Below are 14,515 nucleotides of genomic sequence, written 5' to 3'. Positions count from 1 at the left end.
TTGAAATTCCGTGACTAATAAAGGAAATACTAATAAAATAATTCTTTATATTCGATACAATCACGAATATCTATATTAAATTTTTCGGAACAGTATACAAATCATTTCGTAATTTATACAAGTATCGACGACAGAGATAAGCGAACAGCTAGTTTCGAAATTTTTACAAGAACATCTATCGAAGTTGAATTGTACTCCGTGGAAAAATAATGCAAGCTTATAAAACTGGACGTGTGAAAAATTGCGTAAAAACAGGACCGGTTTATTTCAGTTCATTTTCTACGCGGTTTCCTTATGTACGCTCTCGAAGAGGGAGAACAGTATTTCGAATCTCACTGCACAGTAGAGTGCACGCTCGGGGATGCACCGAGCGCGATAAATTCCAAACATCTTCCGCGAAGTGGAGGGAAAGATCGCGAAATTTGTGATCGACCGCCTTCTTCCGGGGAAAGCCCGGCAATGCGTCATTTCCCGGCTTCTCCGCTCCTCCGGGAGTATATCGCGCGAAACTCGTTCCCGCAATTTTCAGCCAACATTATCGCTTCCCGTGCTTTCTATCGTGACGATTTGCTTTCGACGATCCGATAACGGTAACACAATCTGGACAGTAGTTTTCATTATACAGGTGACCCTCGTGTAGCACGGTTCTTACGTTCCTAGAGTTCCGTGTTATGTGAAGCAAAGAACTGAGTAGCGCGAAAAGGGAAATTAGGCTCCAAAAATTAGAAAAACGTAATTACCATTTCTAAAGATTTAATAATGCACCCGAGAAATGTTGATGTACGTATAATGTGGTAAAAGGAAAAACACAAAGCTTCAAAATGCACTTACTACTCCACGAATGAAATAGGATTTCAAAAATTCTAATAAATTTTGAAAATGAAATATCTTATGCGCTTAAAAGCTCTTATTTCCGTGTTGTACGGAGATTTCCCTAATTTCGAACGTTGATCTTAACAGTTTTAAGCGTTGTTCGGGGATTTCTCTAATTTTCGAACTGCGTTAGAGTGAAACTGTGTTATAGAAGTGCATTGTTATGCGGGGATTACCTGTATCTTGGTTACGAAAGTGACGAGAATTTGCATTCTTAAACGATCGTAAATGTTGAACATTGCAAATTGAACATTGAGAAGATCGTCACCGAAATAAACATTGATAACGAACGAGTTATGTGAAAAGTGACGATCTCGTTCGAGATGGTTCCGACCAAAAACTCACCCGACAGAAGTTTCCTATCGGAGAAGCATCAAAGGATGCGAGGAGGTTTCTGCAGGCGGCAACGCGGAATAAAGAAGTCCTCCTGAGTCGTTGACTCCATTTTTATCGCGAAGCGATCGGACTCGCGACGAGACGCGCGACGCTCCCGGCGAGGTATCAATCACCCGCATAAAATCGATGCAGGACGTTTGTTCTCCGGAGGAATCACGATCCGAGGAACGAATTCTGTGCTCCAGATGCGACTCGACCGTAGCCTGTACTCGTCCCTCCATTTACGCGGCGCTTCTTTCAAGCAGCGGAGGAACTTACGTCTATCGCATATTTTTCACTCGAAGTAGCATTCTCTCGAGGCATCGGTGTTAATACTCGTGGTTACCCTAACGGTGGTCGAGCTTTGTTGAATTTTGCACGTGCCGACTATAAAACTTGTCTCGAAGGACCACCCGATTTGAGGGAACAAAACTTAGAAACGAGTAGCAGGCGAAGTGGACTTTGACTCGCGATAAACATTGACGACTCGGTTTCGACCGCTTTCGTTATCGGCTCGTTCGCGTAAACGAAGGTCGCGAATGGAACAGAATACGACGAAGTGAGACATAACGACAGCAAATGAATACGGGCGTCGGTTCCTTACTTGTACCTCACTTCGTCGTATCCTGTTTCATTTACGATCCTCGTCTACGCGAACCGACCAATAACAAAAACAGTTGAAACCGTGAGTCAATGTTCATCGCGAACGACCGCGTCCCCTTGCATTTGCTCCTTCAGTTCGTAGAACACGCGAACAAACGTTGTCTGTGGACAGTACACTGTATTACTGGCATGAGTGAAGCCGGCCTGCGGCTTAAAAGTGAAGAGGGGTAAGGGGAGTCATCCACTCGCGGCGCTCGACCCGATAGTACTGGCGGCATTAGTTTCGATACGTCTTTGTTACTAACCGAGTCGCGAGCTGAGCTGGAGCGTGCGGCCAAATTCCCTTGCTCCTCTCCACTTTTGAGCCACGGTCGGCTTGGCTCACGTGAATAACGCGCTATACGTCCATCCATCACGAAGGCATCAATTTTCGAAACGAGCAACGTAAAACTGGTGAGTTTTTCGCCCCTTCTCCTAATTCTTCTTGATTTTTCTCGTAATAGACTTATTGCTTAGCCGAAGTGTTAATTATAACACAATTTTAACACGTTCCGTGCTGAGTCGTTTTTGAGCAAATATGAATACCTGGCCACGTGTCCCGTTTTTCGGACACGACACTAGGTTTGGTAAATGTGTAAAAATTATGTACTAGTTTTTTTCCTTGAGTAAATTTATTTATTAGTAGAATATTGTTAAGAATATAAAGTACGTCATGTAACGAAATAACTTTCTTTATATTCGAAATAATCAGGAATAAAAACAAAGTAAAAATAACAGTATTCATGTAAATACCACTTGGCTAGGATGTGAGATCTAAGCGTGTCACGTTTTTGGAACTCGCATGGAACGTATTAAGCAGAATTATTTATAAGCCACGTGAATCTAGTGATACGGAATAAAATTTATTTTTGTTCTCTGGAATGTCACTGTTATTTTTTTTGTTAAGCTATGTGAAATAAATATGTTTCTAAAACTTATAGCAGCTTTTTTCCAATATTTTGTTTTGTTCCGTACTATATTTAAGCGATTTTTATTCGCACGAAACGAATCCACGTGGAACGGATACTCCACGTAAATGGAGGGTCGGGTGTATTGTCTGTTTTTTAAGAATGTATAGGTAATATCTACAAATCTTGATGCTTAATGAGGTCGAGATTGTGATAATTACACCGCAGATCTTTATGCGGATTCAAAATGTTGAGAATATAATTGGAAACATAGAATTACGATGGAATTTTTTCGTATTCAGAAAAGTCAAGATTCATGTCGCTAAGAAAATTAAATTTTATACCTAAACAATATTTTATATTTAAAATATTTTCATATATACTGTCGTCCCCTCAATTATCCTCATTATTTACGTGTTCAAATGATTTTGTTTAACGTTGTTCCATTTAGCATTTGGTTCTTTTGGAACGTATCCGCGTTAAACAGAGTCTAACTGTAATTTCGATCCACATTAACCCTTTGCAGTCATATTAATTAAATGTAAGCAAAAATGAAGTTTATGGCTTGTTCTTCAATTTTAGACAAATTTAATGCGATAATAGATCATTCTTTCAAATGAATTATTGTTATAAGTACGTTTATTCTTCAATTTAAAATGTACAATTTAGAATTTATCATTTTATATTTTAATTATTTTCATTTAATACGACGAGAAAGTTAGAAGAATCCGAAAGAAAGGAAATGTTCTGTCAATCGTAGTTCTCCTGACAATCGCAAGGGGTTAAATTTCTTACTAAGTAATTTCTACAGAGATATGACCAGTGTCCTCCTGTGGGACATACTGTAGGTTCCGCGAGGCGGTCATGGGAACATGGTAGACATTTCTGCTTCGGAATCGATGCGCCCGTTAATCGTAGACCGGAACAGATAAGCTCAACGTAAAACGGTGAGCGCGATAAATGGAGCAGCAAAAGGAAACGGAAATTATACAGAACAGTTGATTTATTTATTTTCGCGCGTGCTGTCTTTCTAATCTTCGCCGTGGAGTTCTAAGAAACGCTCCCTAACAATTAGAAGGAATCAATCTGAGATTTAATTGATAAATTTGCGTGGAAAATAAACACCCGCGCATGACTGCACAAAAAAATTAACGACAAAGCTAAGACGCATACTATCTTAAATTTTCCAAATGTCCAAGTGAACAAATTGTGAAGTATAATTAAAAATAAAAGAAACTACAATCGTTCGGATTTCGTTTCACGGAAATTCATATCGGCGTATTTATTTACCTCTCGCTCGGTTCCACGAAATAATAATTAGAGTTCCGATAATTGCCGATTAAGCAGACGGAGTGTTCGAGCGCGTTTCACGTCGGGAATCGATAGCAGTCACTTATATACTTTCAAAAATACCTCGTATGAATTAAGGGTACATAGGGGAATGGTAAATGGTGACGTATTAGCATTGAAACAAGTTCTGAAGGGCCAGGCTGAATGCAAATAAGCGATCCGAATGATTCCAGCCGATAATTGGAAAAGCTCCGGGACTTCAGGGATCGGGGAAATTATTCGTGCCTGGACAGGGAATAAGTGGAACGAAGGAACGGGGCTGCGGTAAGAACGTATCACGCGGATAAGCATAGTAATGGTCAACAAGTTTTATGGTCGGTATCACTTACGGTGATTAAATAGAGAAACGCGAGTGCCGTTTCCGAAATCCTTGCGCGCGACACTCTACGGTGAAATACAGTTTCTCAAGGATAAATACAATTTACCGGACGATTTACAGTATTCGCAGTATTTGATCGTACAGATTTTACGTTCGTTTCACGTTGTCGCGTGTCAGTAACGCGTAAAAATAGAAGAAGATCATTTTCATGGGTTTTCTTTGAAAAATTGTAAACATGATTTTCAATGTTTTCTATAAAATTGACTGTGACAACCAATAGTTGGATGTCTTTGAAACGACATAATTTTAGGAATGTGGAACAGAAATTAATGTTATTTTAGCATAATACATTTTATTATATATTTCTAATATACTGTCGGTGAAGAAGATATATAATTTTTAATTTCTAACGTTACATTACAAGTGTATGTGATTAATAGTATTTGACAATAAAATAAATAAAAATAAACATGTCTCTAAATATTCACTTTGATTCGATGTTTTAGATGATTACGTACAATCATTTTTCTCATTTATTATGTTGTTCAGATTTTTGTCTAGAACTACCCGTTGTCAGATACCGCTTAAAAAATTAAAAAAGTAATTTATGTGCCTGTATTATATATATAAATTATATTAATCTTCCCTCATTTAAGACGTCTTCGATCTTTAACGATTCTCGACGTCTACCATGTAAAACAATAGGCGCAGCGTGAAGCTGGAGGCTTCCAATTTAGCAGAGGTATCACGATCAATATTCCTGTTTGAATTTTACAGTCTTCCCGTGCGTCAACGTAATATGGATTAAGTGTTCGGTCGGATGATAAGATAGAAAAAAAAAAAATCGCTTCCACGAAAGACGAGCTGAGACGTCATTTTGCAAGCACCGTTTCACAGCGGCCATAAAAGAACGTGGCTAATAATCCGCGAGGATGCGATAACTCTGAGCCATACTTCGGCATTTCCGTGCGAAAGGAACCGTCCTGCGTAAAACGAATTATATATTGAATTATATACCGAAAAAGGAAAATTTTCTCATCGCCTCCTTTGTCATTTTATTATACGGTATCTCTGTCTCAATTTGAATTTTCCACTATTTTCAATAGTACTCTAAAGCTTATTCGTGCTAAATTTCTGTGCATGATAAAATTATTTAATAGCATGACGAAAATTGTTTTCTCTAAAAATGAAAAGTGAGGAATTTCGTGTGACTTTCGGCAGAGTATGCGAACGAATCAGTGTCTTTACGACTTTAATAATTATGAAAGACAACATCCGATATTTGCAATGTTAAGTTTGACACTGTATAATGTAATAAGGTTGTACAGAGTCTTTTATTCCTTCAATGAAGCAAACGAGCGTGTTTCGAATAAATCATCCTTGGAGGCATCTAGTCGAACGAAATAAAAACCTGTTATAAAAAGTATCGACGCGATGAGCGCGAAAAATGTTTTCACAAAGGATGAAAGGAATAGGATGAAATATTCGTGAGAAAATTAAGCTGATTGCAGAAAATGTTCAATCAAACTCTATACCTCGCGGAAAGAGTTCTTTAATGAGAATCTTTGCGAGCTTCAAAGATTTAAAAAATGAGGAAACGATTTAATTAATTCTGAATCAATAATCAAACGAGTAGAATACTTACATTTATTTTCGTGCATTTATAATAACCATATTTTCATAGACCTGATTTCAGCGAAATATCTAAGATAACTTAATAATCTTAACAATCTAACTTAATTATTCAAAATGATCAATACATCTCTACGATTATCCGATTGTCTAATTTTAATATGTAACTTATCTCATTCGTGACAATTTTCACAATTTACGAAATCCAATAGAATAAAGACTAATAAACTTCATTAACACAAAATCCGGTTTCTTGTAATAAATAACGCACTACCAACAAAGACATACATCTTTTCAAACAAACAGACCATTATGCGTCGCCTATTGAAACCAGGGACGTCGCTATTGACACTCGATTAATATTTTCCGAATTTTTGACTGTCTCGTTTGCGCTGCGCGCCGCGTTCAGTAGTAATTATACCGCATTCAGACCGCTGAATAATTCGAGTCCTTCTGTTTGTACATTGTTCAAGGGACGTAGGCAGATGAATGCACGGAAGCGCGTACACCTAGTCGCAGTCAGATGATTGTTTGTACTCCACGGAATATCTTATGCGTCCTTTACAACTGACGTCGTGTTCTACACATTCGTAAGTGCGCTCGCTCCCGTGTCGCGCCATGTCGCCGGAAAGGGTACATTATACCTGCGCGACCTGCCCTCTCCGCGGAAGCATCGAAATTATATTGGAACCCTCTCCCGTTTTCAATCTTCAATGAAAATTGCAACAGGCCGCGCGAATTCGCTTATCGATCGCGCGCGGCGCGGGGAAAATATCTGACGATCGTCTTTTCAATCCGCCTGGGATTGTAAATCCCATTTTCAGCTTATACACCGGGAGCGAGTCCCGCCGGATCATTTCATATGTTACATGTCGGCTGAAAAAATCCCCGAGGCGAGTTTCTTTGCGAGTCTCACGGCACATTAGCTGAGCGAACTAATCGAATCTCGGTATAATTAAAATAAAATTCTTCCATTTTCCCGTCGAACCTGGCGCTCGTTCGATTGGCCCACTTTTTTTTTGGGTCGAACGTTCGAAATCTGTGAGTCGCCGGGCTGTTTGAAATTCTGCTGACGGTTCGATCGTATTGGGATTATACTGGTCCCTCGATTTACGCGGAGTATTTTTATGCGTCTCTTTCTACGCGATAAATTAGAACGCTGTTTACTCGGTAGTTTTTATGCAGGATCTGTGTTTAGTAACGCTGAATAAAGTGTACTCTTGTTTTCTGGTATGTTGTTACTGTTAACACCAAAACTACAGAGCAATTAAAACAACATATCTCTAATTTATTACAAAAACTATAATATCAAGTTTCTTGAGATTCGAAGGGTCTCTTAGTGTTGTATCTGCAAATACACAAAGTTAATTAAAGATCTCTCGCAAAACCACCTTCGTAATTTAAATACAAAATAAAAATTCTGCGTGAGTGAATTTCACTCGTCCAGTACTTCCAGCGTTAACGAATACCAGTTTTAAAATAATCAGTCGACAAGGTGGTAACACATCGCCGGTATTTTTACGAATCGGGCAGCCGAGAAACACGAAAACGGTTAATTCACCGAAAATGAACTGATCGCTCCCGATAAAACGTTACCTCGAGTACAGGCTATTTTTCCTAATTAATGGCGATTGAACTGCTTTACGGAAGCGGACGATCGGCAGTCTCGTTCCTCCGTTTCGCCAGGTAGGTAATATTTGTAATTAAAGACAAACCGAACGACCGTAACGCGGAACGCTTGGATATGGAGGTTTCATATTGGCACGTTATATTCATGAGTCGGTATTTCCGGTACGGCGGGCTACGAAAAAAAGGGTGCACGTTGCATGCAATATTGTACCGCGTACAAGAAATACGTTGGAGACAATAGTAAATTACACATACCGAAACACATGTGCATGTTCCGAGAGCCTCCTCGTCATTAGTGGTTTTCTTTCCTTTCTTTCTTTTTTTTTTTTTTGGTTGCTCTTTTTTTTATACGCGAGTCTGCTTTCATTTCTGCAGGTATAATCGTTACTGATAGAACAATACGGTTTCGTGCGTTTCGAGTTTCGAAGTATCCCCCGTCCTTTCGTATTTTTTTTTTCACAGATTTTATCGACGCGTTCCCAGGCGTTGTAATTAATTTTGTCAGAAACGGAAATATAATTTTATTCTCTTGTTTCTCGCGCGCGGACGCTTATCGGAAATTAATGGCAATATTTGCTGGAAGAACATTCCGAGTATCATTTTATTATATAAATTTATTTGGTTTGAATCGAAATTGGAAATTCGCGTGGATTTAGCTTCGCTAAAAATGTGAACGAGATACAGGTATAATTGGATTATCGATAAGCTTAATTCTTCTTTTTTTTGTGAAGGCAAAAAGCCATTTTGTAATTTTAAAAAATTTATTGCTGGTAAATACAAGCACCTTTTTGTAATGAAACAGAACACGTAATTAAATATATCGGATAAATGTGTAAATATATCAAGCAATGGTCAAATGTAGGACAGAAATTAATACGATAAAGTAAATTTTGTATTTATTACTGGAGCTATGTATTATTTAATATTATTTAACAAGAAAACCGAAACCATTCATTTTAACTGACACGATAGTTCTAGTATTAAATTTTCTTAAAAACAAATATATATCCGATAAAACTATTGTTTATGCGCAATAAAAATTATTTCAGCACTAAGAGGTTGCATTTCGCATTGCTTCGCTTAGAACCATTCTTGTTTGTCAACGAAAATAATTTTAGCGAAGCGTCTTCATCGAGCGCCGCTTCATCGAACCGGAAAATTTATCGGGGCGCATAATTCCATATAACTCAGGGGCGCAATTGTATTTCTCATGTTGGTAACTGAATGAATGCATGAACTGCGTCGTCCAAAATTTATCGTAACCAGGGCGCGGTATTGAATTTTAACTTAGAACGGTTCGCGTACAATCGGCTGAACACGAAATCGAGGTGACATGGAAATATTTGTTTTCGGTGTATTCAAATTTTTCCACTGGAACAAGAATTTCAGTATCTGCCAATTTGAAGCGCATAAAAGCTTGAAAATTACACCACCTGTCGTGACTTTCCATTCTGCGAAAAATGAGCTTGAAACGAATGATCGAAAAGCGTGGTCAGTTTGGATTGAACAGTTTGTTAGTAAATAATACGTAACAATAATTTGTATTAATACTAATCCTTTAATAATAAATAGTGTTTACGAAAAAACATTGTTTACAATGTCTTAATTCGTGTTATCGAAGTTTTGATAAATAAGATGCATAAATAATAAATTTATTCGTGATATCACAATATTATTTTGTTAACGTGCACACGGTAATTATACTGTATAATTTTAGACATAAGAGAAAATGTTAAACCATACGGAACGAGGAAATTTGAAACTCGAAATATTTTAATTGTCGTTCGTTTCGGTATTTACTGATATTCACCTGTTACGTAATAATGAAAGTCGAAGAATACCTTTTCACGTCGAATGAAAGTATAATTAATACCGTAATGGTTGATAAATGCACTTCCATTGGCTGTCGTTGGAGTATAATAGTACTAATTAAACTGGGCGTTTATATATTCACCCAAAAACACAGACATTATACGGGGTGGGACGATAACTATTAGCACCTCAGATATCTTCGAAATTATAAGTTTCACAGAAATATTTTTTGCAGGTGGAGATCGTAAATTTGACACCTCCATTTTTCTAAATGGATCAGTATGTTTTTGCTTCCGTGTCGTGATAGAGGATCTTAAAACGAATTCAACGACCTATTATATGAGGTCATTGAAGGTCATAGAAAATAAAGAAAGGCGATAATACTTACGGTTTTGGTAGTACATAAATGAAACATACGCCTATAGTAGCTGTTCGAAATGACGACCATCAGTGTCGTTGGATTGGACGCGGCGATCCAATATCGTGGCCAGCTCTAACACCTCTAGATTTCTTTCTGTGGGGAACACTGAAAGATGAAGTGTACATAGTACCAACTACACCTTACGACATAAAACAGCGAATTATTGCAGCCTGTGCGTCAATAAGTTCTGACACTGTAACACTTGCGAGTCAGTCAATCGTAAAATCCAATGTTGCACTGACAGCGATGGTCATCGCTTCGAACACCTACTATAAACGTATGTTTCATTTATGCACTATCAAAACCGTAAGTATTATCGCCTTTCTTTATTTTCTATGACCTTCAACGACCTCATATAATAGGTCGTTGAATCCGTTTTAAGATCCTCTATCATGACGAAAGCAAAAACATACTGATCCATTTAAGAAAATGGAGGTGACCTTCAAATTTACGAAGAACCTCCACCCGCAAAAAAAATATATCTGACGTGCTAATAGTTATTATCCCACCCTGTATAATAAAAATATTTCCTTCATTGAAAGTCCCATTAGAATGAAATTGCCCCACTAATTTAATCATTGCGAGTACACTTACTATCGTATACTACAAAGTAGACTTCATGTTTTTTACAATGTTTAATCATGCTCTTAATCTTTTTAATATAATACTGTTATAACAATTTTTACAATAATTATTTGTGAACTGTTTTATTACATACAGTGTCAGTTATTCGTGACAAAACCCAGTACGCGATATTAACCAAAAAATATAAAGACGCATTTCTCTCGCGAGGAGGCAATGCCGAAGTCCTCGTCACGATAATCTACTATCCGTAACAAAATAACAAGAAATAATTGCTGCGAATGAAAAATCCAGACGACCAACGCACGAGCCGACTTCGTAACGCCAAGATAAAGATTAGCAGCACAGTCGAGTCGACACCGTGTCTGAAGTATCCGCTTAACATACCGCGCGAAGCTACTTCAGTAAAGTTTCATAAAACCTGTGGTGCTGATAGAACACCGGTAACGACGGGAAACGTGGAAACGGTGAAACACGCGGGAACGGAAAAACGATCTGGCTGCCCGGTTAAAATGACGCTTGAGTAATTAAAGTGTCGAGCTAACCTCTTGCTAAATTTTCGCGTTGTGCAATGAAAAGCGGTCGAACACGATTTCCAAAGGCGCGCCGTTCCGCGATACAGAAATTTGATGTGATTGTACATGAAATTGAGATAAAATGTATCCGAACGAAATATCCGTGGCAGCGCTAGGTTTCTCGTAATAGTGGTTTCCGTAGTTTAATTAAATTCAAAACCGCGTTGTTATTGAAAGTCGTTAATGTCCGTTAACATGTATCACAATGTTCTCGCGTTTTACGTTTTTGTAAGTACTACGAATGAATAAATGGTCGTATAGAATAGTGGGTCGTATATATTGACCCACTTTAGAATGTTCATTTCGCGAATACTTAAATTCAGAAGGCGTTTTTGCGAAAGATTTTCAATTAAATTCGTTTATTTTCACAGATACTAAGAGATCCTCCGAATCTCAAGAAACGTGTTCTAATTTTCCTAAAAAATTGGAGATAAGTCACTGCGATTGCTCGGTAGTTTCAGCGTTAACGTTTCCTTTGCGGCGATCAGCGATAAACCAATTACACCTAAGAAGCATCGTACACGAACGAATCCCCCCGATCCGCGTAATTATCCCGTCGCGAGCCTGCAATCGTTCGTCGTCACCGTTTATCATAGAAACGAGTGGCTACAATTCTACGTGACTATCGGTTGCCTAGCGAATTCCGCCTCTGAAACGAAGCTACAAAGTAATTTCCATTGTCCGCCGCGCCGCGGAGCAGGCGTTACGGCGAAGGGGTTGGGCGGTCCCACTCGGAGAGGGAAGCGTTGCGAGTCGCACGGCTATATATTCAGAAAAACTTGCTTCAGCAGGTCGCCGCTTGAAACAGTCTTATTCGATTAGAGCGCGATGCAATCGAATAAAACGGCTGGCTGCCATTAATTTCAAAGCAACCGGGGGGAGGACAAAGGTTGCGAGGGGCGAGGTCGCCGGCGCGTTTCCTCTGGCTGTCCTCTGTCGGGGGTTGAAATTTTCACCGTGAATTTTCAATAGAGCGTCGCGCGATCAAGGACAAAGCTGGACCACGCTCGCGATCTCTCGCCCAGCCTGGCCGCTCGCCGCCTCCGCCGTTCCATTTCCTCTCTTTATTTCCCTTCAAAGTCCTTCCAGCAGCCAGCCACCCCTTCGCCCGCAGTCGGCCGGCGTTTCTCGAACTCCCACAGCTCCGTATCCTCTTTTTCCGGCGGGCGTGTGCAGGCCGGCCTCTCTTTTCCATCCCCGACCCCCGCCCGACCCCCCTCGAGCCCTTCTCCCTTTGCCTCTTTTCCGCAATTCGTAACCGAGTGCTTCCTACCAGGAAGCGTCATCACCGACCCCTGTCCCCCTTTCTCTCTACCTTTCACCCCAACTGCGAACGTCTTACTGCTGCCTTCTAACCACCCCTTCGACCGCGCTACACGCGTTCGTGGTTTCCTCATATTCGCGGACTGTTTTCTCTTTTTCGGTTCTTCGCTTTCGTTTTGTTTAGACTCGTTTTTTCGAGGGCGAACGGTCTGCCTTTAACCCCTTGCCTTGTAACATCGCATTGGTAGCGAAGATTTCGAAGGAAACTGAGTACATACGAGTGGCACTCGATTCTTTTGAGTTTAAATTAAATATCGTTTATCCGCCATCGGTTGTTGCGATTTGAAGCGTAGATTTGGAATGGAAATAAAATTCCTAATTTCTCTGGTAAATTATTGAATAGAATATCTTGGCGAGTGGAGTAACGGAGGAAATCATAGTTGAATATTTTTTTGAAATTGGAATTTAGATTCCCGGCGAGAGCTTAAGGATGCCGCCATGCTCTGGAGGGATCACGCGTTCGTGGTTTCTTCATATTCGTCGAGTAATTCTGTGTTCTTTTAATTTCTTTTTCTTTTTCTTTGGGGTTTTTTGTTAGGGGAGTGAAGTGACCTTAAGGGTTGAACATTTTCTCGGAATTGGAATCGGGAGTGCGCTTCCCGGCGAGTTTTTAAGGATTCCGTGATCTTTCGATGGGCTTACGTACGCGTGTTCATGGTTTCTGCGTATTCGTAGTGTTTTTTTGGTTTTTTGGCTCCTTTTCCTGCTTCTTTCTTTTCGGCTATGAACCGCCTTTAACGGGAGGATATTCTCTTGAAATTGGAAGTGGGAGAGTACTTTCTGGCGAGTTTTAAGGATTCTATGATCTTCCGATGAGCTTATGTGCACGCGTTCATGGTTTCTTCATATTCCCGAAGTGACCTTTTGTTTTTTCTGCTTTCTTTCCCTTCTTTTTTCTTTCTCGACATGAACTGCCTTTAACGGTTGGATATTTTCCTGAAATTGGAATCGGGAAAGCGCGTCCCGACGAGATTTTAAAGGTTCTTTGGCGTTCTGATGGGATTGTGGGTACTTCCTTGTTGAACGAAATTGTGCCAGTATATTGCGCGAATAGAAATGGAGGAATTTTGTATCGTCATAGTTTCATATACACTTTATTAAAAAATTGTTCGTGTTATTCTTTTTAAAAGTGAAACGTCTAATTGTTTTACGAAAATATTTTTCATTAATTTTGTTGTAAAGTTTACCAAGCAAGAATTAAAAAAAGTTCTCTAAATAGGAATAAGCTTTAATCTGTGGAATGTATAATGACATTTTATACAGTAAATCATTATGTTTATATACATATAATACATTTTTACAGAAAATAATATTAAATTCTTTCTTTAAAAATCAAGATATTTCTTGAAAAAATATCACAAGTCTTCTTGATTTAAATTCTTCCGGATATTTGAAATCTCCTCGGTACTACATCATTTAATACTATGTAATATGACTTTAGAAAATGGATGAAGTCGTATATCCTCATGGTTGAAGACAGAAAAAAAATGATGGGGGGAAAACTTGAATAGTATAAGGCAGTTCAACTTTCTATGATCCCTCTTTTTCTGCGAGTGTTATGCTGCACCTGCAAGATGCAACTGCGGAAAAAATCCGTTCTTGGAAAGTTACAACTTTCCAAACTCTTGAATTACTACCTTATTATACCCTTTTACTTTTAACAAAAAGCAGTTTAATCGGCTCATACTCATTAATTATTATACATATGAACGATTTACTAAATTAAATGATAATGCAAAATAATAACGCTTTAATTATCATATTGTAGCTACTTATAGCCGTTGCATTATGATACATTCTTGAACTATGTAATTAAATTGCTTTCACATTTTAAAATTCTTTAGCAATTTTTCAAAATTTACCTTCACCTCAATTAAAGAGCAATTATATTCACAGCAGTAGCAACGACTGAAATTCCTAAAATGAATATAAGATAAATAAACACTAAAATCCAGAAATCAACGTTTCGAAATGCAAACACAAATCTTTTATTCTCCAATCCTAAATTTCACTATTGGAAATAGTCAACGTAAAACACACACCCCAAAACTGAAAATAGAACACACTGAATCGA

General features: G+C 38.7%; 2 protein-coding genes across 4 annotated transcripts in view; one reads left to right on the top strand and one right to left on the bottom strand.

Moving 5' to 3' along the window:
• LOC116429080 (E3 ubiquitin-protein ligase MARCHF2) overlaps positions 1-10,186 on the bottom strand; it is a 111,307-nt gene extending 101,121 nt beyond the window's left edge. Inside the window, exon 1 of the mRNA XM_031981536.2 lies at positions 9,929-10,186. Within this exon, the coding sequence (XP_031837396.1) occupies positions 9,929-9,944 (16 nt within the window). The 5' untranslated portion in view covers positions 9,945-10,186. The remainder of the gene's footprint in view (positions 1-9,928) is intronic.
• dpr1 (defective proboscis extension response 1) overlaps positions 1-14,515 on the top strand; it is a 441,194-nt gene that overhangs the window by 307,577 nt on the left and 119,102 nt on the right. The gene's annotated exons all lie outside the window — the stretch shown is intronic.

Source organism: Nomia melanderi, chromosome 14 (genome assembly GCF_051020985.1).
Source record: "Nomia melanderi isolate GNS246 chromosome 14, iyNomMela1, whole genome shotgun sequence".
Lineage (NCBI taxonomy): Eukaryota > Metazoa > Arthropoda > Insecta > Hymenoptera > Halictidae > Nomia > Nomia melanderi.
Note: the sequence above shows the minus strand (reverse complement) of the source record. Positions and strands in the feature narration are given on the sequence as shown.